The sequence below is a fragment of the Alosa pseudoharengus genome, unplaced genomic scaffold (assembly GCF_046254945.1).
Source record: "Alosa pseudoharengus isolate Yale_2024_CS ecotype anadromous, Long Island Sound unplaced genomic scaffold, YU_APseudo_1.1 YU_APseudo_1.1_scf_10, whole genome shotgun sequence".
Classification (NCBI taxonomy): domain Eukaryota; kingdom Metazoa; phylum Chordata; class Actinopteri; order Clupeiformes; family Clupeidae; genus Alosa; species Alosa pseudoharengus.
This window is the reverse complement of record NW_027468565.1, coordinates 32,493,301-32,515,800: the sequence shown is the minus strand read 5'-3', so window position 1 is coordinate 32,515,800 and position 22,500 is coordinate 32,493,301. Positions and strand designations below refer to the sequence as shown.

Sequence of the window (22,500 nt, the reverse complement as noted above, 5' to 3'; positions counted from 1 at the left end):
CGCTATATGTGTGTTTTCTTATACAAGGACACACCTCTCTCCTTTCTGCTGGATGACCGTCTGTGTGTGAGTGTGTGTGTGTGTGGGGGGGGGGGGGGGGGGGCTGCCGTATTGTAGTGTGGATGGGTGTATTTGTTTATGGATCTTTGAGTGTATATGCATACAGTATTTTGTACACCCTCAGTGTGTGTGTGTGTGTGTGTGCTCAGTGGGGGTGTATTATTATGGTCCCAGCACTCACAGTGGAAAATGACCTGCCTCCCCTCATTACTGCCTGCCTAACGAGAAGTGACACAGTAATTGCAGCATCTCTTTAAAGGAATTGTTGTCTGTGTCCTCCCACACTCCGTACGTATGTGTGAACGAGGTGTGTATGTGTTTGTGGTTTCGTGTGTGGAGGTGTGTGTGGAGGTGTGTGTGTGTGTGGGTTTGTGTGTGTGTGCGTGTGAGGAGGTGTTACATGTAGAGTTTCTGTGTGTTTATGTGTATCTCTACATTGAGAGCACTCATCAGAATCCTATGTGTGTTAGTCTTCTGAGTTGTCTTTCCGCATAAGTGTGTGTGTGTGTGTGTGTGTGTGTGTGTGTGTGTGTGTGTGTGTGTACGTCCTTCTTCACTAAGTACCATCCTCTAAAGTCTCCCCACCAGGCCCTTGCACACCCTGTGGGGTGCTGAAGACTCCTGATGCATGGGGGTCACCTTGTGCAGAGGCAGGCAGGCAGAAGGAGCTGGACATCCCGCCTAGCCCTGGCCTCTCCCTATTCACACACCCGCCGCCACCCTCGACACCCCCCCCCCTGCCCCCGCCCACACACACACCGCTGCCCCACCCCTCGGCTCACTGAATTGAAGCCGGTAGCCACTGATCCACCAGTGCAGCACAGCCCAACATCCCCCTCTGAGTCAGGGTGATTGGGGAGGGTGGCGGTGTGGTGGGGTGGGGTGGGGTCGGGTGGAGGTAGATGCTCCTTCTGGGTGCGGACAGAAAAGTTGCGCTCCAGCCTTGTTCCTGTGTGTGTGTGTTGTGTTGTGTTGCTGCTGTCTGCTGTCTCCTCCCTGGCTCTGGTTTTAATCTGCTGTGCTTTTCTCTGCATCTTGTTCTTTTCCTGCTCAGTGGCGGCCCTTTCTGCCAGGATTGAAGTACGAGGTCATCGACTCGGCCTACATCTCTCTATACACAGGTAAGCTGACCACCACAGAGAGCATACAGAGAGGTTCACATACATGCTGTCACGTGCAAGCACACACACACACACACACACACACACACACACACACACACACACACACATGCACATCATTCAGACAGCAAAGAGCTGAAATGGAATGGGCTTCAGAAAAGAAAAGAAGCAAAGAAGAAAAAAGCTTTTTAAACTGACGCTAAAGCGCTACATTCTAATCAGAGTTGTCATAATCAGTGACTGCTATTCTTGGCATGTTCAGGCCTTTGGTTACACCACACCCAAGTCGTCATGGCGAGCCACCATATGCTCCCAGCACTGGATGAATGCAAAACAGCACACCCATTTGGGACCCAGTGCATTGCCCTACAGTCTGTTCCTTGATTAGGGAGCAATGCAATGGATAGCAACCGAATCCCTAATGTCATTGGCCAAGCTGTTTGGGGGGTTGTATTGGAGAGAGGAAACCAGTATTGCCCCAATACACCTCCCACACACACACACACACACACACACACACACACACACACACACACACACAAAACAGATTTCCCCTCAGTAATGAGGGAATGAGTGTTCTATGTGCCTCCATAGCGGTTAAAACAACATTAGAGGGCCACATGCTGTCTGGTCCCACTGTATCAAACTGTAATGAGCTGGCACCGACACCAGACACTGTCCCCTTAGGGATGAGAGGCGGTGCGATTGGAGACGCATGCCCACTCCTCCTGCCCGCTCTCTCTCTCTCTCTCTCTCTCTCTCTCTCTCTCTCTCTCTCTCTCTCTCTCACTCTCTCTCTCTCTCAATTCAATTCAAAGGTGCTTTATTGGCATGACAAAAGCAGTCATACAAAACAGTGTATAGACATTTGTATGACAAAAGCAGTCATACAAAACAGTGTATCGACATACATAGATCTAAACTTAGCGGGATATAAAATATATAGGTAATAGAGGGTAAAAGAAGTAGGATGGAGGACAAAGGGGGGAAAAAAGCAATACAATACAACCCCCCCCCACACACACACACACACACACACACTCAAACATACACATAGACCATACATGTAGACTAAAAAATAAAAACATTGTTTATGTCTGCATGTGTCCATGTCAAAAAGATTTATATTTACATTACACTAGTGTCCCTCAGGTTATGGTATAATGATATATATATTTTGCTGCCAAGGATCTGTCTGTCATTCCTATCTTTTTCTCTCACATACACTCTTTCTCAACAACATGTCATACTCTCTCTCTCTCTCTCTATCTCTCTTTACTCTTTCTTGTTTGGGTTTCTAGTGTGTGTTGTTTTAACTCTTTGTCAGTTTCCTTTTTTCTGGTTATAAAGGAAACTTAAAAGTCAAAGCCTCTCTCTTTCGCTCTCCCTACATCCCTCCAGTCGGACAAAGAAAATCTGTATGACTCTCTTAACAGGACCGACTAATCACAGCAGTGGTTTTGGCTGGAAATTGTATGACCAGGCAAATTAATGTCATTTCTTTTCCCTTTTTCAGTGTTCAGTCGTCACTGTTGTTTCTCTGTTGTCATCAAGCTCTCTCTTTGATAAACATTTCATAATTGTGTAAATATCATGAAAGTGTCTCAGTTCGGTCTCAAGTAAATAGACATGAGAAAGCAGAAGCAAGTGCAGTTTTACTTCCTCGTTTCAGAGTCCCTTTCATGTACTCCAGGGGGAACAACAGCAACACACACGAGGCTGAACACAGACACTCAATCTTTTGGGAATTTTGCTTCATGAAAAAGTGCCTCAAAACCTCAGTGCCTTGAGTGAGGTTGAATTGTTTACAACCTCCAGTCTGTTGTTTGTGTCTGTGGGTTTATGTAGAGTACATAAACAAATGAGTGGTAGTCAGTGAGCTAGGCGCTGACCTTAGCCTGTGGTTGCCATAGAGATGGAAGCGGCAGCCAACCGGTGCATCTGTGTAGTCGTCATGGGGATCGGACAGAGATGCATGGCAGAGGATGTGCCTAGCTAGCGGCCCTGCAAACTTGTTTTCCTGGCCCAGAGCAAAGACAGAGAAACAGACATCTTAAACATGCAATTATGTGGATATGAAATTATATGATTTAATGAGTTACTGTTTAATGTTCATTTCATTTCATTTCCATGAAAATCAGACACTACTAATAAATGACTTTGCATTTGGCTATGTAGCAGACACTCTGCACAGAGTGGCTCTTTGTGGATGTCTGGTTAATGTTTCTGCAGTAACTGGCTCAGAGGGAGCTGAAACCTGACCTTGGTTGCTGTTAGCGATTTTGCTTTTTTTTTCCCAGTTGAGCCTTAGCGAACCCAGTAGCATAGTCAAAACAGCTGTTCTCTTCTGTGCCTACCACAGTGCAATCAAATTGAAAAACACTTGTTGAGAAGGTCTCTTGACATGTTTTTGTTTGCAAGGGCCATTATCGTCTACATTGTAAGAGCAAATTGGATTGCTCGACTGGAAAGCGCTCGCTGTTTTCCTCTGGTCTTTGATTGGGAGCAGGCGGCTGTATTTGTGCACCGCTGTTCTCCTAAAAGCTGTTTTAATGGCGTTAAACTCTTGCCAAGTCAGTCAAACAACTCACACATGCGTCACTCCGCCAGTGCTCGCTGCTCGGCGCCCCCCCTGGCGTATGCTTATGAGGGCGAGGGTGGTGGGGGGCAGTGGGTGGGGTGGCTCTGCATGGATGGGCGGAGGAGCCTGTGGGATGCAGGTCGCTTGGCAACTGCGTTGGTGGTGGTGGCTGACGTATGTTGTGTTGTGTAAGCTCTGGTGCGAGGGGTTGGTTAGAGAGCTCTGCTGGGGGGGGGGAGGGTCTCCTGTGCTATGCTCAGGTAAAAGGTAAAGTATGGTAAAGTGAAGGTATTTAATTAGCAGACACCTTTATCCAAAGAGCGACAGACTCACAAGCCCACAGGCTGAGGGAGAGAGGATGTCTCTCAGGTAACACATCTGGTCCACCTGCCAGCCACGACCACACACTCACCTGTGGCATGCTGTGGCATTATGTTGATAACCTTACATAACATAATTGTGTGTGTGTGTGTGTGTGTGTGAGAGAGTGTGTGAGTATTTGTTTCAGTGTGCCACTGCCTTTATCTGTGTGTGAGTGTGAGTGTTTCAGTGTGTCACTGCCTGTATCTGTGTGTGTGTGTGTGTATCTGTGTGTGTGTGTGTGTGTGTGTGTGTGTGTGTGTGTGTGTGTGTGTGCGAGAGAGAGAGAGTGTGTGAGTATTTGTTTCAGTGTGTCACTGCCTGTATCTGTGTGTTTATGTGTGTGTGTGTGTATGTGTGTGTGTGTGTGTGTGTGTATCTGTGTATGTGTGTGTGTGTTTATGTTAACGTGTAAACCACTGTTCTTGCAGTACTCTGTGAATTGGATGCCCTCCCTGCCCTCTGACGTGCTTGCTGGGCTCCTGTGCTTTGGCCGCGTATCGATCCAGCTGTTCTTGTCTCTGCACCCCTGAGCTCAGCTCGGCTGAATGGGAACTAGACCTGATGGAGACGGCTGCTCTTAACCCCCTCTGCACACGCCCTCCTCCTCTCCTCCTCCTCTCCTCCTCCTCTCATCCTCTCTTCGGTCTCTTCTGTCCTCCTCTCCTCCTCTCCTCCTCCTCTCCTCCTCTCTTCGGTCTCTTCTGTCCTCCTCTCCTCCTCTTCTGTCTCTCCTCCTCTCCTCTTTCTCTCATCTTTTTTTTCCTCTCATCTGTCTCACCTCTCCTCCAGGTAGGAGAGACAGGTGTGGATGCGCACTCCAATCTCCAGACCTCCATCTGCCCTCCTCCCCCTCTCTCTCCTTCTTCTCTTCCTTTACTCCCTCGTTCAGGCTCTGTCTCTGGGTGCCTCTTGCTCTCTTCCACTCATTAACTGCCTCTGCCTCCTGTGTCTTTTTTTGTCAGCATCTCTCTCTCTATATCTATCTCTCTCTCTTTCTCCTTCTTTATCTTTTCCTCTCTGTCAGTCTACCCATTCATCCACCTCTCTATACTCCTTTGACCTTCTCTCCCCATCTCGCTTTTCCCTGTCACCATTCTTAACCTTTCTCCCTTTGGCACTTTCACGCCAACTCTCTCTCTCTCTCTCTCTCTCTCTCTCTCTCTCTCTCTCTCTCTCTCTCTCTCTCTCTCTTTCTCGCCCACACACACACACACACACACACAATCTCTCTATCTCTCTCTGTTTCTCTCTCTTTCTCTCACCTTTCCTTCTCTCTCCTCTCTCGCTTCTTAATCTCCTCTGTCTAAGCTCTCCTTAGTAACTACACTCTCTCTCCCTCTCTCTCCCTCTCTCTCTCTCTCTCTCTCTCTCTCTCCTTCTCTCCCTCACTCTCTCTCTCTCTCTCTCTCTTTTGCGCGGGGGAAGTCAAATGTCTCCTCGCAGCGGCCCGTCTCCCCTCCGGGAAGAAGGTGATACGGTCTCCGTCTTAATTAAAGAGCATGTCTCCCATCAGGCCGTGCGGCCCACGCCCCATAAATCATACAAGCTCACTCTCCCAGCGCCAATCGATGGCAGTAATTAAGCCCAGTTTTTGCCCCTTTCTCTCTGGGGGCGAGCTCTGCACTGACTGGCCTCCTGGAGGAGGTGGAAGTGGAGGAGGAGATGGAGGAAGGGTGCGATCAGTGCGTCCTAATGAAGGGGACGACTCGGTTTTCGTCCATTTTCTCTGCTGGCCGTTTGTAATCCTCCTCTTCTCCTCCTCAAGTGGCTCGATTGGATCACGGCCGCTCAGATGGACAGAGGCACCAGTGGGAAGTGTGTGTGATTATCCATTAATGTGCGGATTGAATAACACTCTCTCTCTCTCTCTCTCTCTCTGTGTGTGTGTGTGTGTGTGTGTGTGTGTCTCGGTGTGAAAGATGAGTCCAGTCTGAAGATGAATAGTGTGGATCACGTACCGCAGACTCTGGCCAGCCACGCGCGCCTCGCTCACGACTCTGCCCTGCCCAGCGGCCAACATGGCGCCGACATGCTGAAAGCTGACCCGCGCGACACCTTCTTCAGCAGTGCGTATCCCTTTCTTAGCCCTCTCTCCCTCCACCCATCTCTCTTCTCATCATCCCTTCTTTTCCCATGTCCTGTCCTCTATCCCCTTTTGCAGTATTACTTCCCCACCCTCTCATCCCTCCATCCATCTATACGTCCACCCCCACCCCCCCCACCTTCTCCTCTTTGCCCTGTTTGTCCTCTCCGGCGAGCTGTTGTTTCACTGGAGGTTGCTTGCATGACGTTGCAGTACTCTTACATCAGCTCGTGCCCCCCTCAGCATCCGCGGGATGTGAACGGGAGGATTTAAGCCTGCCTTTGTTCTGAGTGTCGGCTCTAATGTGTTAATGAGGGGTCTTCAAGTAAGTCAACCCACCCACCCACCCACCCTTGAGTATGGACTGGCCTCTTCCATACATGTATATGTGTGTGAGAGTGTGTGGGTTTGTGCCTATGCACGCGCGTATATCTATGTATGTATGTATGTATGTATGTATGTATGTATGTATGTATGTATGTGTGTGTGTGTGTGTGTGTGCGCACGTGTACAATATGTGTGCGCGTGTATGTGTGCGTGTGTGTGTTTGTGTGCCTGTTTTGTGTACCTGTTGTGTGTGTGTGTGCGTGTATGTGTGTGTGTGTGCGTGTGTTGTGTGCCTGTTATGTGTGTGTTTGTGTGTATGCACGCGCATGTGTGTTTGTATATGTGCGTGTGTGTGTGTGTGTGTGCGTGTATGTGTGTGTGTGTATGTGTGTGTGTGTGTGTGAATGTGTGTGCTTGTGTGTGTGTGTGTGTGTGTGTGTGTGTGTGAATGTGTGTGCTTGTGTGTGTGTGTGTGTGTGTGTGTGTTTGTGTGCCTGTTATGTGTGTGTGTGTGTGTGTGTGTGTGTGTGTGTGTGTGTGTGTGTGTGTGTGTGTGTGTGTGTGTGTGTGTGTGACTTACTTTTCACAGTATCATCTGTGAGGTCCATGTCTGATACAGTGTGTCATCATCAGATAAGACCCTGGCCTACAGTACATCAGGTGTTGTCATTCATTATTTTGGTCCCTTTTGGTCCCTCTGTCTTTTCCCATCTCTCTCAGTGTCTCTTTCACTTTCTCTCTCTATCTCTTTCTCTCTCTATCTCTTTCTCTCTCTATCTCTTTCTCTCTCTCTCTCAATTCAATTCAATTCAATTCAAGTGAGCTTTATTAGCATGACAAATATTTTTGCATTGCCAAAACAGAACATAACTCTCAGAACATAACTCTCTGTCTCTCTCTCTCTCTCTCTATCTCTCTCTCTCTCTCCCTCTCTCTCTATCTTTCACCCTCATTCTCTCTCTTTCTCTTTCTCTTGTTTTTATCTCTCCATCTCTCTGGCTCTGCTTTTGTCCCTCTCTCCTCCCTCACACTTCTCTCTCTCTCTTTTTGTTGTTCTCTCCTTCATTCACTCTCTTGCTCTTTTCTTCCCTCCACAGTACCGATGATAGAGCCGTCTCGTTTGGAGAATGTGTTACCTGCCTGCCTCTACTCTCCCACCTATGTGGTGAAGGATTTCCCCATCGCTCGCTACCAGGGCCTCCAGTTTGTAAGTCCAGTTCTCTCCAACATTGTTGTGTGGCAATACAGATATCTATCTATCTATCTATCTATCTATCTATCTATCTATCTATCTATCTATCTCTATCTGTCTGTTTTTACTCCCCCCTTCTCTCTCTTTTACACACACACACACACACACACACACGCATGCGATAACATACACACTGTACATACAAGCATGCATAGGTACACACATGTGCATATATGCACATGCTGTTTGAAGTGGTATGTGTTTACATACATTGTCACATATTCACATATGCACTGCACAATTATGGGCCACATCATCACCTCGAGTGTGCATTATTCTTCTGCTGCGTCCCGAATGCGGTTGTCATCCATTATCCCCTGCACTCACACACTCATTCACGCTGTCCGTAATTGGAGCGGCCACTCTCCATGTTTGCGCTCCTGCAGCACGTCACCCTGGCCTGTTTGGCTGAGTGTATTTGCTTGTAATTTGCATGTAGGACACAGCTCTGCTCTGCTCTGCTCTGCTCGGTTAGGCTCGGCTCGGCTCGGCTCGGCTCGGCTCGGCTAGGCTCTCGCTTGGTCTGTGGGTCGAGAGCGCGTTTGGCTCAGTGCTCCTCTGAGCAGCAGATGTATGAGAGCAGTCGGGGAGTTGGGAGTGAGAGATGCTAACCCTTTTGCCTCCTCCTCCTCCTCCTCCTCCTCCTCCTCCTGCTGCTGCCATTAGCACTGATCCTTGACCCTAACCAGGACTCTGCTGCTGCTGCTGCTGCTGCTGCCGCTGCTGCACAACACTGCCCCCCTCTGGGTAAAGCTGGGCAGTGCAGTCATTGGTAGAAATAGAGAACTGCGTGTGAATGCACCGTAGGCTTCTGTCCTACCAACATGCATTTCAGAATGTCATGTGGTTCTGTCTCCCACAATGCATTGTGAAATGTTATGTGTTTCTCTCTCTAACTGGTTGAGGGGGGAGTAGCTGCTACTCTCTCCTCGTTGAGGTCATCCTGGGCACCACCTCTGTCTGGGTGTGTGTTCCTACTCTCTTTCCCTGGTTAAGGGGGAAACATTACATTACATTACATTACATTACATTACATTACATTACATTACATTACATTTGGCTGACGCATTTTTAACCAAAGCGACTAACAACATGGTAACAGTTAAGTTTTAAAGCAATTCTCTCAACAATTTTAGGACAATTTAAAAACGGTAGAGTACAGTAAGAATAAGTGCATCAGTGAGTGCTGTTTTAAAAACAATTGAGTGTCAGTTCAAGAAACGTGGCTGTCAGTTCAAGAAACATGGCTGACCACGTATTTTGGCTGGCAGTGTGTTGTTTGTGTTGATCCATGTGTGTGGAGTCACACTGCGCCCCCCCCTGCTGTTTTAATGACCGTCTGTCCCCCCTTCCTGTGTCTCTGTGCCAGGTGTACCTGTCCTTCGTCTACCCTAACGACTTCACCCGCCTCACCCACATGGAGAGAGAAAACAAGTGCTTCTACAGGGAGTCGCCCATTTATCTGGAAAAGTAAGGTCACCTCTGTCACGACGACCCACAATTAGTCATCACTGCTAGAACGTAAAAAAGCACCACATGTAGAAGATGTGGTCTTTTTTTTATAGTATTTAGTTTTTATTCTTATCCAGGGACATTAACGTGTGCACTCAGAAGTGACTGTGCTAGTCTACAGAGATGTAGAGATGAACAAGTGGTGGGAGTCATGTCTTATTATTGTCGCCCTTCCTCCTGACAGGTTCGGCTTTTACAAGTACATGAAGATGGATGAGGAGGATGACGATCAGCCCCTTTTCTTCCCCAACCCAGATGGTGTGTGTGTGTGTGTGTGTGTGTGTGTGTGTGTGTGTTTAGAGGACAGAAGGACCCTTTTAAAAGCTAAAGACTTTTCTTCAAGCCTCCATATTAGTTGTTTTAGCAGGCATCCAAAATGTGACTTTTTTTCTCTGAAAGCTTAATTGCCTCAGCAGCAACACTTGGGAGGCTAATTAATTGAGATGTAATTGTTTGGGAACACGATGAGAGATAGGCCAGCCTGCTGAGTGATCACTCACCCAGGAGGAGTGCTGAGGTGGGTGGTTGTGTAATGTGTTTACTCGTTTATCCGTTGGCTTGTTTGTTTGTTTGTTTTTTCCGGCCGCAGACTTCCTTGAGGAGGAAGAAGGGGCGGACCCAGAGGACGAGGTGGAGATGGTGGGCACCCCTGCCAGCCGAGCCGGACAGGCCTCCACCCGACCCCCACGCAGGGCCGTTGGAGCCACCCCTGCTGAGAGGAGAGAGGAGAAAGGGCAGGAGAAGGAGGAGGTGGAGGTGGAGGAACAGGAGGAGGAGGAGCAGGAGGAGGAGAATAACGATGTGGTGCAAAGGAGGCCCAGAAGGCGCCTCCTCCCGCACGAGAGGCAGAGGGATGGGGATCTGGAGCGTGAGTGGAGGCGCCACCGGGATAAGGGGAGGCATGCTGTCGCCAAGCCCCCGCCGGAGGAGCCCGAGGCTGGGGAAGAGGAGGAGGAGGAGCAGGGGGTTGTGCCGGGCGGAGGAGGTGGAGGCGGTGGCCGGCACCTGTCCTGGATCCGCACGGGCCCCGAGGAGCTGAGCCGGAAGGGCCCCACACGGGCCCGCGAACCGTCCGCGCCCAAGCTCAGCAAGTCGGCCCTTCTGTTCCCGCAGAAGGCCTCCCTAAACGCGCTGACCAGCCGCGCCAAGCAGATCCTCACCAACTCGGCCCACGTGGCGCGAGGCCCCGCCGACAGACACTCGCACACACACACACACACGCACACCCGCGTCAAGGAGCACAAGAGGGACCCGAACAAGATCTACATCACCAGGCCGCGGCCCGCCAAGGACAGGAAAGCGCCGCTGTCCCGACAGCCCAGGGAGGTCTTCCCGGGAGTCTTCCTCTACCAGACCGGGAAAACCACCCGGCTGGTCAACCTGGGCGCCAAGGCCAGGGGTGGGCCCCTGCTCCCCAAGCCTCCGCCCCGAGCCATCCGTGTCAGCAGCAACCTCACCAGGCCGGACGCCGCACCGCACAAACCCTCCAGCAGGGCGGCGGTGTTGAGCCACGCAGACACGAGGAGAGCCGCCACGCCAGACCCCTCGCTGCCCAAAGCGTCCCGCGCGCCCACCACCACCACCACAGCCGCCGCCGTACACCACCACCACCACCACCACCACCACCTCCCACACCCGACAGGCCCGTCGCCGAACTCTTCCGAGAACACCGGTCCCATGGAGACCCGCGTCACCTCGTACATGCGCACCTCGGAGATCACCGAGTCCCAGCAGCAGCACCTGCAGCGGCAACAGGAGCTGGAGCAGGGGCAAGAGCCGGGGCAGGAGCTCGAGCAGGGGCAAGAGCCGGGGCAGGAGCTCGAGCAGGGGCAAGAGCCGGGGCAGGAGCAGGAGCGGGGGCAGGAGCTAGAGCCAGGGCAGGAGCAAGGGCAGGGGACAGTGCCCGAGGAGGAGGGTGGCCTGTCCGAGTACAGCTACGAGGAGGCCGAGCCCAGGCCCGGGTGGGCGGAGGAGTCCATCAACTGGCAGCGGACGTTCTCCGTCAACACCATGGACTTTGAGCTGCTGCGCTCCGACTGGAACGACCTGCGCTGCAACGTGTCGGGCAACCTGCAGCTGGCCGAGAGTGAGGTGGTGGACGTGCTGGCGCAGTACATGGAGAAACTCAACGAGCGCAATGGAGGGTGAGTGTGTGTGTGTGTGTGTGTGTATGTGAGTGATTGTACATGTTTCTTTCCATATTTGTGGCCATGAATGAGCGGGTGTCTGTTATTGTGCATGTGACAGGATATGGCACAGTACTGTATGTATCTTTTGATTTGTTTTTGTCTGTTGTGTGTCCTAAGTCCAAGTCGCAAGTGTAAAAAAAAAATATTTTAAATAAAGGTTTTAAATGAGAGCACAGTGAATTAAGGATAAGCACTCTCTACCCCCCCCCCCCCCCCCCCACACACACACACACACACACACACACACACACACACTTTACCCACCTCAGCATCTACACCCTCCTGCGCATCATCAACGTGGAGAAGAGGCGTGACTCTGCGCGTGGTAACCGCTACCTGGTGGAGCTGGAGCTGATGGAGCGCGGGCGCAGCGTGGTGCGGCTGTCCGAGTACGTCTACATGCTGCTGCACCGCGGCCGGCTGGAGGACAGCAGCCTGGAGACCGCCGAGCTGGTCACCCCGCCGCCGCAGCAGGCGCCCACGGCCGCCCCCGTCAGCACGCCCGGCCCCGCCAACGCCAACGCCGTCCCCAACGCCAATGCCAACGCCGTCCCCAACGCCAACGCGGCTGTGGCGGCGGCGCCTCTTCCGTCACAACGGCCCTTACCCACTCACGCCAACCGAGCTACTCCGCAGGCTGGCACCTCCTACGCCAAACCCCTGCTGTGCCAGCCAGTGATGCTCCAGTGGAGGAGAGACGTCATGGTGCACTTTGTGGTGCCAGGTGGGTCTACAGCTGCGGTCAAAGTGTGGGGTGGACCCCACACGACTGGGGAATAGACACTTGATAGCTGGGGTGTGACGAACAGGAGGAAATTAGCCTTATTGGTCTGCCCATTTTTATTAATGCCTTTTTTTACTGACTATATAGATCATCATGCACTCAAAACAAAGCAACCGCACACAAACAAAGCAGTTATTAACAGGCCTGCAGTACATATGCGTGTAAATGAACAGATCGGATCAAAAGTACCGGGAGGAAAATGCAGCGTGGAACCCGAGTGGGAAAATAATGTTTTAATGTGGTGCTTTTGTTGGGGCCATGGGGGACAGGTGGGACTTGAAAATGTTCTCCAGTGGGGAATGACAGAAAAAAGATTGAGAACCACTGGTCTACAGAAACGTGTAAAGTTTCTCGTGCAGCTTGCAACTCCACGTGGTTTACTCGAGGTGTCATCGATCCAAATTGAATTTCATCCATTTATGCACCATCGTCAAAAATTGACTTTGTCTCAAGGCATCTCCAGTGCAAGCACTTAGCTGCTCGCCTTGTAGAGGCGTGAGTTTTCACCGGCTTCACAATTCAATTTGAGTTCTCCATTTGATTGCAGAATGATTTAAGAGCAAGCACCTTTCCCGCCATGTTGTGTTGTTTAGCAGTGCAAGCACTTAGATGCTTCTATTCTGTCTACTCCAGATCAAAGCACATCTGATTCAACTCAGTGTGATTGACATTCGCTGCATTAGCTAAATCTGGTGTTTCCATCTAATCGAGGTTGTCACTGATGATGAGTTCAGTCAGGTATGCATGGCAGGGAAAAATGGAGAGTGGATGGAGCAGACGGATGCAGAAGCAAGATGGAGATCCTCCTGCTCTGCTCCATAAAACTCATAACTGCAAGGAGCATGTAAGGGCACGGAGCTGCATCAGCCAGTTAAAACGTATTATGTGTTATGGAGATTAATCGTGTTGCAGGATAGAGGATAGTGCTGCCCAAGCAGCGGTCCTGCCAAATGTGCTCTTGTGAGATTATGTTCTGTAATGTTTATCTGGGCTCTGAAGCGGCCTGTGTGAGGTGTCTTGGCTGCGTCTGTGTGAGCCGAAAGCTTTTTCTCACCGGTGATGGCAGATGACAGCGGCACAGGGTAGATCCTTCACAACCGCTCAGTCAACCTTGAAACGTATCTCTCTGTAAATGCAATGAGGAAAGCTGAGACGCTGATGGAATTCTTGGCAATGCCAAGTGGAAATATTGATGGTCAACAATGCTGAGGCGGCCAGATAGTTATACGGAAATAATTGTCAGAAGAAATTAATTTTCACTGACCTAAGCACATTACTGGGCCTTGTTGCCCTGAATTTAATTCTGCTGGCGTTCGTGCTTGCTAGCAATTATATGTGGCTGGATATGTCACTAATTGTATCTTGCTGTGACACACACACACTTTGAGACTCGTTGATTATATTGATGGTAATTGTACCAAAACACTGGCAGTTTATGATTGTCAAATAATTGTCACAGTTAATTTATTTGACCCCAAAACACACTGCTGACCTTAGTCACATCTAATTTCTCTCTGCTGGCTGATGGCGAACGTATTTTCCTAAATGCCCCATGTTGTTCCCACAGTGAAGAACCAGGCTCGTTGGGTGCAGCAGTTCATCTCAGACATGGAGCAGCTGCACCGCGAGACCAAAGACAACAACTTCAACATCATCATCGTGGACTTCCAGAGCGATGACATGGACGTGGAGCAGGCCCTGAGGGAAAGCACTGTGCCCAGGTACCACATCAGCTCAGCCCCACCACCACACACACACACACACACACACACACACACACACACACACACACGCATACACACACACACACACACACACACACACACACGCACACACACACACACACGCATACACACACACAGACACACACACACGCATACAGTACACACACACACACACAAACACACACACACACACACACACACTCTCAACCCCACTCCACACACCCAACCCACACTCAACACACTTCAGGTTCCTTTCACCAACCATTACCATATCAAGAGGATAAAAGCGCTGGCCAGTAAATGGTATATGGACTGCATTTACAGTCTATAGCACTTCTCTACTCCTCCAAGCACTCAAAGTGCTTTATAATGTCACCCATCACACACACACACACACTTATACTCATGCACCCATGGCGGTGGCTGCCATAAAAGGCGCCAACCTGCTAATTGTTTCTGGATTCTATGCCTTGCTCAAACACACTTGGACAGGGTCAGAAGGAGCCGGGCCTGAATAAGCAACCTTCCAGTTGCCTTACCTCCTGAGCTAGCACCACCTCCGTGTTCACCACACTCACTGTTACTGCTGCTATTACTGTCACGGTCACTGTCACCGTTATGGTATTCAGCAGATTCCTTTTTTTAATGCAAGGTGACTTACAAAACATTAGTATCGGAAAGTGACCTATTTCCGCCTGTGCCCTATTTTTTGCCCTTTTATGTGTCACTTAATATTCATTTCTGTACAAACCAAGACTGCAGATTCCTAAAGAAACACAAGCACCCATCCCATAGGGGTATCTACAGTAAATTATCTCTGTGCCAAAAAAGACATTTTACCGTGACTCGAAGAGCTGTAAACAGTGTTGTAAGGCTGCATGTACAAAACCGCTTGGAGCTCCAGTGGAATTTTGATTTTGCGACGAGAATTCTCGGTCTAACCGTTGATGTGCCGAGAAATAGGGCACCCACCAGCCCAGCACCAAACTCTGAGCATGGTAAACAAAATATATTTTAGCCAGTAAAAGCTCCTGGTAAGAACCAAACCAAATTTTGTTCAAATCTATACACATATGGCTACTGAAAATGGCAAAGTTCATCAATCAAATATTATTTTTGAAGTATTACTGCAAAAAACATCTTTGTTTTCAAATTTTTAGAAAGAAAGGGGCAGAAATTGGTACTTTTACGATAATAGACTAGGTCAGCCTCACCACATATCATACTCAATACCTTAGTGGTGGAAGAAAAGCAGTTAGTGGCACTGCTTTGTATGTGGTCAGCTTGGATTTGATTCAGAAATAACTAAAACAAGTCTTAGTCACTTTGGATAAAAGGGTCTGCTAAATACCTGTTAACTTTGTACATGGCCCTCCCAAACAACATTATGATTATGTATATAGGAGCCTCTCGAAAGTAAAAGGATAGATATTAGGATTGTAACATCACTGTCCAGTATACACAACATCTGAACAGATGACCACCATTGTAACACATTCACAACATCTGAACAGCAGAGCTTCATTGTAACACATTTACAACATCTGAACAGCAGAGCTTCATTGTAACACATTTACAACATCTGAACAGCTAAGCATCATTGTAGCCTAAAGGGGCTATCACATTGTACACGGTATGCGCTGCGCTCGCCGCTAGGTTGCTCTTGGTTGAGGTAACGTCCCAAAGATTTTTGTTGTGCTTGCCGCTGGGCTCAGCACAAAATACCAACGACTCACAGCGAGCAGCGGTCAAAGTTGAACCTGATTGAACTTTGACCGCGGCACGTGCAAGAGCGGCAAAGCGGCAAAATGGCTTGTGCTTTGCTGAGCACTGCGGCAGACCAGTTGTTGCGTGCGCATGCCATTGACTATAATGCATTTCATAGCGCAAGCCATTGACTATAATGCATTTCATAGCGCAAGCCATTGACTATAATGCATTTCATAGCGCAAGCCATTGACTATAATGCATATCATAGCGCAAGCCATTGACTATAATGCATTTCATAGTGCATGACGCATGTAATGTAATAGGCCCTTAGCACATTCACAACATCTGAACAGAGGAGCGTCATTGTAACACATTCACAACATCTGAACAGCAGAGCGTCTTTGTAACACATTCACAACATCTGAACAGAGGAGCATCATTGTAATTCATATGCTGTTGCTGTGTTTCTCTGAGGTATGAGTATCTGCGGAGGCCGGGGAACTTTGAGCGCTCAGCCGGATTGCAGATTGGAGTGGACACCATAGAGGTCAGAGACAACATCAAACTGTTCACTGGGGGGTCTTACTCAGATAAGGCTTCAGTGGAGTGTGTGTGTGTGTGTGTCTGTGTCTGTGTCTGTGTGTGTGACTGTGTGTGTGTGTGTGTGTGTGTGTGTCGGTGTGTCGGTGTGCACGTGTGTGTGTGTGTGCATGCATGCATGCGTGTGTGTTGAGACCATAACATGTGTGTGTGTGTGTGTGTGTGTGTGATTCTCAGGATAACCACAGCATTGTGTTCCTGTGTGACCTGCACATCCACTTCCCTCTGAACATCCTGGAGAGCATCCGCAAGCACTGTGTGGAGGGCAGACTAGCCTTCGCCCCCATCGTCATGAGACTGGACTGTGGCAGCTCCCCACAAGAGCCCAACGGTACCACACACACACACACACACACACACACACACATAAGCCTATTCAGCTTATGTAATTATAAATACACCAAAGATGAGAGAGCTGAGCATACTCATATAATTACATACAGTATATACACACACATATATCTCTGCTCAGACACAAACACTTTGATCACACACACACACACACACACACAAACACACACACAAACCTCTCCCCTCTTTTTCTGTTTCAAGCACAACCCCATAATGGCTGAGTGTGAATGTGAATGAGCCCACTGCAGGTCAGAGGAAGTTGAGCGTGTGTCCTGCTCCTCTGAGACTGGGGGCGCTGGCCTGCGCTGAGCCCAAGAGTCTGCTCCCATTTGCACACGTGCCCCAGCAGCACTCCCATATCCTGTCACCGACTGCACTGCAGCCCCAGGGACACCATTATCTGAACTTCTGGAGTGTGCGCTCTCTCTCTCTCTCTCTTTCTCTCTCTCTATCTATCTATCTCTCTCTCTCACACACACTGTCTCTCTCCCTCTCTCTCTCTTTCTTTTACTCTCACTCTCTCTCACTGTCCCTCTCTCTCTCTCTCCCTCTCCCTCCCTCTCTCTCTCTATCTTCTTCTCTCTGGCACACTCCACTGCCCCTGCGGCGCCACTACTCCTGTCTCTCCCTCCAGGAGAGGAGGAAGGGAGGAAGAGAGGGAGGGAGGAAGGGAGGAAGAGAGAGAGGGAGGGAGGGAGGGAGGGAGGGAGGGACAGAAGAAGAGGGTTGCGACTGCTCTGAAGCCGAGACCCCACCGCCACTATCACCACCTTCAAACACACTTATCAGATCCATCCAACTTCTGCTATCCCCCACCCCCACCCCCCACATACACACACACATACACACACTCCTTTCAAACCACTTGAAAGATCTATGGCAACCTTCGTAACCTCATGGTTAAACTGCTGTCTCTTTCTCACCCACCCCACCCCACTCTGCCCTGCCCAGGCTACTGGGAGGTCAACGGCTTTGGCCTGTTTGGGATCTACAAGTCTGACTTTGACAAGATCGGCGGGATGAACACGGAGGAGTTTAAGGACCGCTGGGGGGGAGAAGACTGGGAGTTACTGGACAGGTAACAACAACCCCCCTTCACCACCGCAGTGCACTGACCAGGGGCGCGTTTCCCAAAACCATAGTGGCTATGTGGGTGTGTGTGTGTGTGTGTGTGTGTGTGTGTGTGTGCGTGTGTGCGGCTGTGTGTGGCTGTAGATAGGTGATATATGACTGCTGCAGTACTTACTTATTTTTTTGTCTACTTATTTTTCTTAACATTGCATACATTTATACAGTGTATGCTAATGCACTCTTTAACTTTTAACCCCTTAATGGATGGGTTGGCTAGTGTAAACCGAATTGCCCCTCGGGGACTAATAAAGATATCTGAACTGAACTGAATTAACTAAGTTAGCAACTTTGTTGGTTGCAATGCAATTTCCCATTGCCAATTAACTAAGTTGCTAACAGGTTAGCAACTATGGTTTTGGGAAACACACCCCAGCTCAACATCTCCTGTAGGAGCAATGCTATGCAATGCTTTAAATTACACCAGAAACGCTTGCTAAAGCTACAATCTTTGGTTACACCCTTGTGCTTGTGCACCGAAGTTAACACACTACTACTTCCTGTGAATGGAATAACCCCTGTGCTACACATTAACCACTCTGACCTCTCTACTAAGGCCAGTGATGTATAATGCATTAGGCGTTAAGTCTGGCATAACCTGTATTAGCACTACTGCCTCCTATAAATGGACTTAAATGGTCGGACAAACCACTTCAAAGCTAGTGTGACCCTTGGGAGGTCAGGAGTGACTACAACACAAGCCCTTGCCAGCCTGCTTCCGCTATAGTTACCTTGCAGTTACTGTACATAATAGCCACTTAGTTCATACAAGGAAGGAACTGGCAACCACATGACCAATTAAACCAGTTAAAGGCTACTGCCACACGCATACAAGAGCACTTAAGTTTGCATGGATTGCATGGACATGAATGAGGCAACAACCTGAGATACTTTCCTGTTGAAGAGATATCATAGCTTTCAGCAATCATAGACTTGCAATAGACTCTTAAGCTTCATTTTCAAAAGACCAAAATGGGATCATAAACAATAACAATGGTATATACTGAACCTAAGTTCCTGTGGAATCTAGGTGTCATTTTTTGTTGCGTTGACTGTTTTAGTCTTAATGAGGAAACATGATTTAGGCTGGTGAGAGTGCAGTAAAGAGGAGAGCTGGCAGAGAACATGGCGCGCACACACACACACACACACACACACACACACACACACACACACCGACACACACACGCTGACCCTGTGCTATCCCCCTTTATCCCCCAGAGTGCTGCAGAATGGCCTGGAGGTGGAGCGTCTGCGCCTGCGGAACTTCTTCCACTACTACCACTCCAAGCGGGGCATGTGGAACTCCCAGCCCAAGAAGAGCCCCAAGGGGTAGAGCCAGCCCAGGGGACAGGACCGTTTGTGTGCCCACAGGCTGGCACTCTTTAACACAGGCACCCTTCAAGGCATCTGCCAGACTCTCTGTGGACTGTTTACTCCAGCCGTGTGTGTGTGTGTGTGTGTGTGTGTGTGTGTGTGTGTGTGTGTGTGTGTATCGGTCTGTGTGTGTGTGTGTATGTCTGCTCTCTATGTGTGTGCGTCTGTCTGTGTGTGTGTGTCTGCTCTCTGTGTGTGTGCGTGTGTATGTGTGTCTGTGTTTGTGTGTATGTCTTCTCTGTGTGTGCATGTGCGTGTGTGTGTGTGCGTATACAGACACAGGGGGAAAAGAAAACAGGAGAGTTTCTGTGTGTGATGCCTAGGTGTTGATTTTAATCTCGTACTCGCCAGCAAACATCAGCGGAGGAGCAACGACAGGCCCGTGTCTGTTTCACTTTCCACTTTCTTGTGGCACCGTCGTTTCCTGGGCAGGACGCTCTTCTCGTTTTGATTTAGATTTTTTTCTGAGCTTTTAGGACAACTAATGGGAAACGACATACTCCTGTATCTCAACCAAGACGTGTGACGATGGTGAAGGATCGATCTTAAGGACTGGGCACTTGAGACTCGACTTGATTGTTTGAACTTTTGGAGTGTATAGGCCATGCCGCCAGTGCTGTGTTGTGACATTAACTATGTGGTCTAGAGGTAGAGAAACGTTATGTCAGTAGAGAAGCAGTTTGTTGGTATTTTGACGCAGCGACTATGTACATCCTTTGGGGGTTATATTTTCCATAACTGGAATTTAAGGTGTACTTGGTGCATTTCATTTAGCACTCCATTCTTCCTCACATGGAGGTGCTAAAGGTTCATAAACTACTTGACTCATATGTAAGACTTTACTTCTGCAGACTGTAATATGGGAGACATTGCAGTGGAGATTTCTTTTTTAATATATACCCGTGTAAATGCACTTTTGTTTGGGATATGGGGTGTGGGGCATAGGCTTCTGCTTGACCCTGTAAACACTGTATGATGCCACATGGCTTTTTCATAGAGATTTTAAGCAGACACCGAAGCCCTTCCACAGGTAACTGGAAAGAAACTGGACTTTTTGAGCTGCATCCGAAGAATGACTGCTCTCTACCTGCTGAAGAAGAAGAGGAGACAAAAAAATGCTTTTTTAAATGGCAAATGTAATATGATTCTGCTTTTGTTGTTTTATTTTGTTATCTTCTGTCTGATGTGTGAAAGGTGTGTGTGTGTGTGTGTGTGTGTGTGTGTGTGTGTGTGTGTGTGTGTGAAAGGTGTGTGTGTGTGTGTGTGTGTGTGTGTGTGTGTGTGTGTGTGTGTGCGTGTGCGTGCGTGCGTGCGTGCGTGCGCGTGTGTGTGTGTGTTTGTGTTTGGGGGAGGGTGGGGGATGTGTAATTTCACTTACGTGTGCCTTTTATTGGATGGGGCGCGCTTGAGAGCACCACCACCAACAGGCTGGGGACTGTGCACTGGGTTCGGGTGAAGATGAGCGAGAAGGTCATGACTCCTTCATGGACAAAGAGAGTTGAAGAAAACGCGTCACAGAGATGACAAAGATAGACATTGCTCATTGGAAACCGCAACCGTGAAACAACACAGTAGGCAGCTGTGTCTTGTGTCTTTTCTGCGTTGGAAAATGACAGGCTTGGTCACTGAACACCTTTCTTAATCCTGTTTGTTGTAAGGTACTACAATAGGACAGAAGTGGCTTATAATGGTGGATACACTGGCAGTTGTGGAGATGACGATTGTTCAAATCTCTCTTTGCCTCTCTCTCTCTCACCCCAGAGGCCTATATATCATTTATCATACTTTGGAACTGACTATTAAAAAAAAAAAAGTATATGAGTTCAAAACAAAGATCTACATTCCAAGGTAATTTCTGTGAAATTGTTGTGTAGAAAATTTTAAGAATGTATTGTATTTTTTCCATGCCTTTGTTTCTTTTTAAAAATAAAGTTTTATGCTGAATATGAAATTGTTTTGGTAGTCTGGCATAGCTTCATAAATAAAATCTATGTACTGTAGGAGGCATTTGTAACGTCCATGGTAGAAATAAAACGCACTTTGAGACTCAACCAACAGAGGGCACAAAAGTATAATGCCGTTTGACCCTTTAGGATCAGTGCCGACATCCACGGGGTTGTAACAGCAGCAGTGTGGTAGTAGAGAATATGAACTGAGAAGAACATGTACATGCATGCCATACAAGTGTCGGTCCCTGTCATACAGTCGCTCAAGGATACGACACTGGTTTCACTGATTTTTTTCTCCCGAGTAGGCCAAGCCTGCTACGTGCTCTGCTGAAACTGTCAAGAATGTGGCTTATTGTTGCGATTCACAAAGATTATTAAAGCCGCGTTGGTGTAAGATATTAAAAATCAGCGACACAAGAACATAAGGGAAGCCGACATAAAAACATTGCATAACTTTAGTAACACTCTTAAAACGAATGTGCTGTCGCTATCTGGACACAGAAATGTGTGTTTTCAACGCATTCGTTTTAAATTATTATTCATGACCGAAAAAACAAAATATTTTATTTTCAACACCATATCCCCTGCTCTTTTACCCAATTAAAAGAGTCCCCACGACAGGCTAATCGTAGGCTATGTGAAGTCATGGGTTGAAGTGTAGGTTATGTAAAGCTATGAGACAAGTGTGATCTGCTGGGATTCTCTGACTTGATTGTAGGCTTTTAAAGTTTGGATAACCCCTGCCGAGAAACCTCAAGCTCTCATTCCATGCGTTAGAGTGTAATGATGTTCAACAAGTCACATTATGTAATCTTGGATCGAAACGAGCGCTACTCCACCCAAAACATCACTGCAGGAACACTAAGATAGGCACAAGTTGGAACATGCTTTTGAAACTGCTGTCCTACTTTCTTCTATTACCTGACAGTTGATGCGCAGTACAGCAGTTTATGTGGTTGGTTTGTTTATTATTTATTTATTTATTTATTTATTTATTTATTTATGTATCGTTATTATTATTTATATGAATATCTATTGATTTGTCTTAAATATTTTAACCACACTATGTCTTAAAATAAGTGTAGCCTACATGACCATATAGATAAACATACACAGCACTAAATCTTGTTTTCATTCAAATGGAAAGGGTATTGCATGAGTAAATATTATTCTAACTTCCATTCGAGGGGATGACTAACAAGGCGCCTTATCTCATAACATTTGCAATTAGTGGGTTTTACGCATTCATTCTACTATCAGTGATCTTCAGTTGCATGCCACAGTGCCTTTCGTGGACTTTCGTCAGGAGCTGATTGGCTCCTGACCCTTAGCTTGTGATTGGCCCTCCCTTAGTTCCGGGGTTCTAATTGAACTCCACACACAGCAGCA

At 48.3% G+C, this 22,500-nt stretch overlaps 1 protein-coding gene across 1 annotated transcript in view; it reads left to right on the top strand.

Moving 5' to 3' along the window:
• The window catches only part of b4galnt4a (beta-1,4-N-acetyl-galactosaminyl transferase 4a), a 100,880-nt gene extending 81,654 nt beyond the window's left edge, over positions 1–19,226 (top strand). Inside the window, exons 8-20 of the mRNA XM_076299116.1 lie at positions 1,115–1,181; positions 6,045–6,191; positions 7,633–7,742; positions 9,157–9,257; positions 9,484–9,557; positions 9,889–10,033; positions 10,121–11,443; positions 11,758–12,212; positions 13,840–13,993; positions 16,181–16,253; positions 16,484–16,637; positions 17,609–17,735; positions 19,007–19,226. Coding sequence (XP_076155231.1) covers positions 1,115–1,181; positions 6,045–6,191; positions 7,633–7,742; positions 9,157–9,257; positions 9,484–9,557; positions 9,889–10,033; positions 10,121–11,443; positions 11,758–12,212; positions 13,840–13,993; positions 16,181–16,253; positions 16,484–16,637; positions 17,609–17,735; positions 19,007–19,121 — 3,045 coding nt within the window. The 3' untranslated portion in view covers positions 19,122–19,226. The remainder of the gene's footprint in view (positions 1–1,114; positions 1,182–6,044; positions 6,192–7,632; positions 7,743–9,156; positions 9,258–9,483; positions 9,558–9,888; positions 10,034–10,120; positions 11,444–11,757; positions 12,213–13,839; positions 13,994–16,180; positions 16,254–16,483; positions 16,638–17,608; positions 17,736–19,006) is intronic.
• The last annotated feature ends 3,274 nt before the right edge of the window (positions 19,227–22,500 follow it).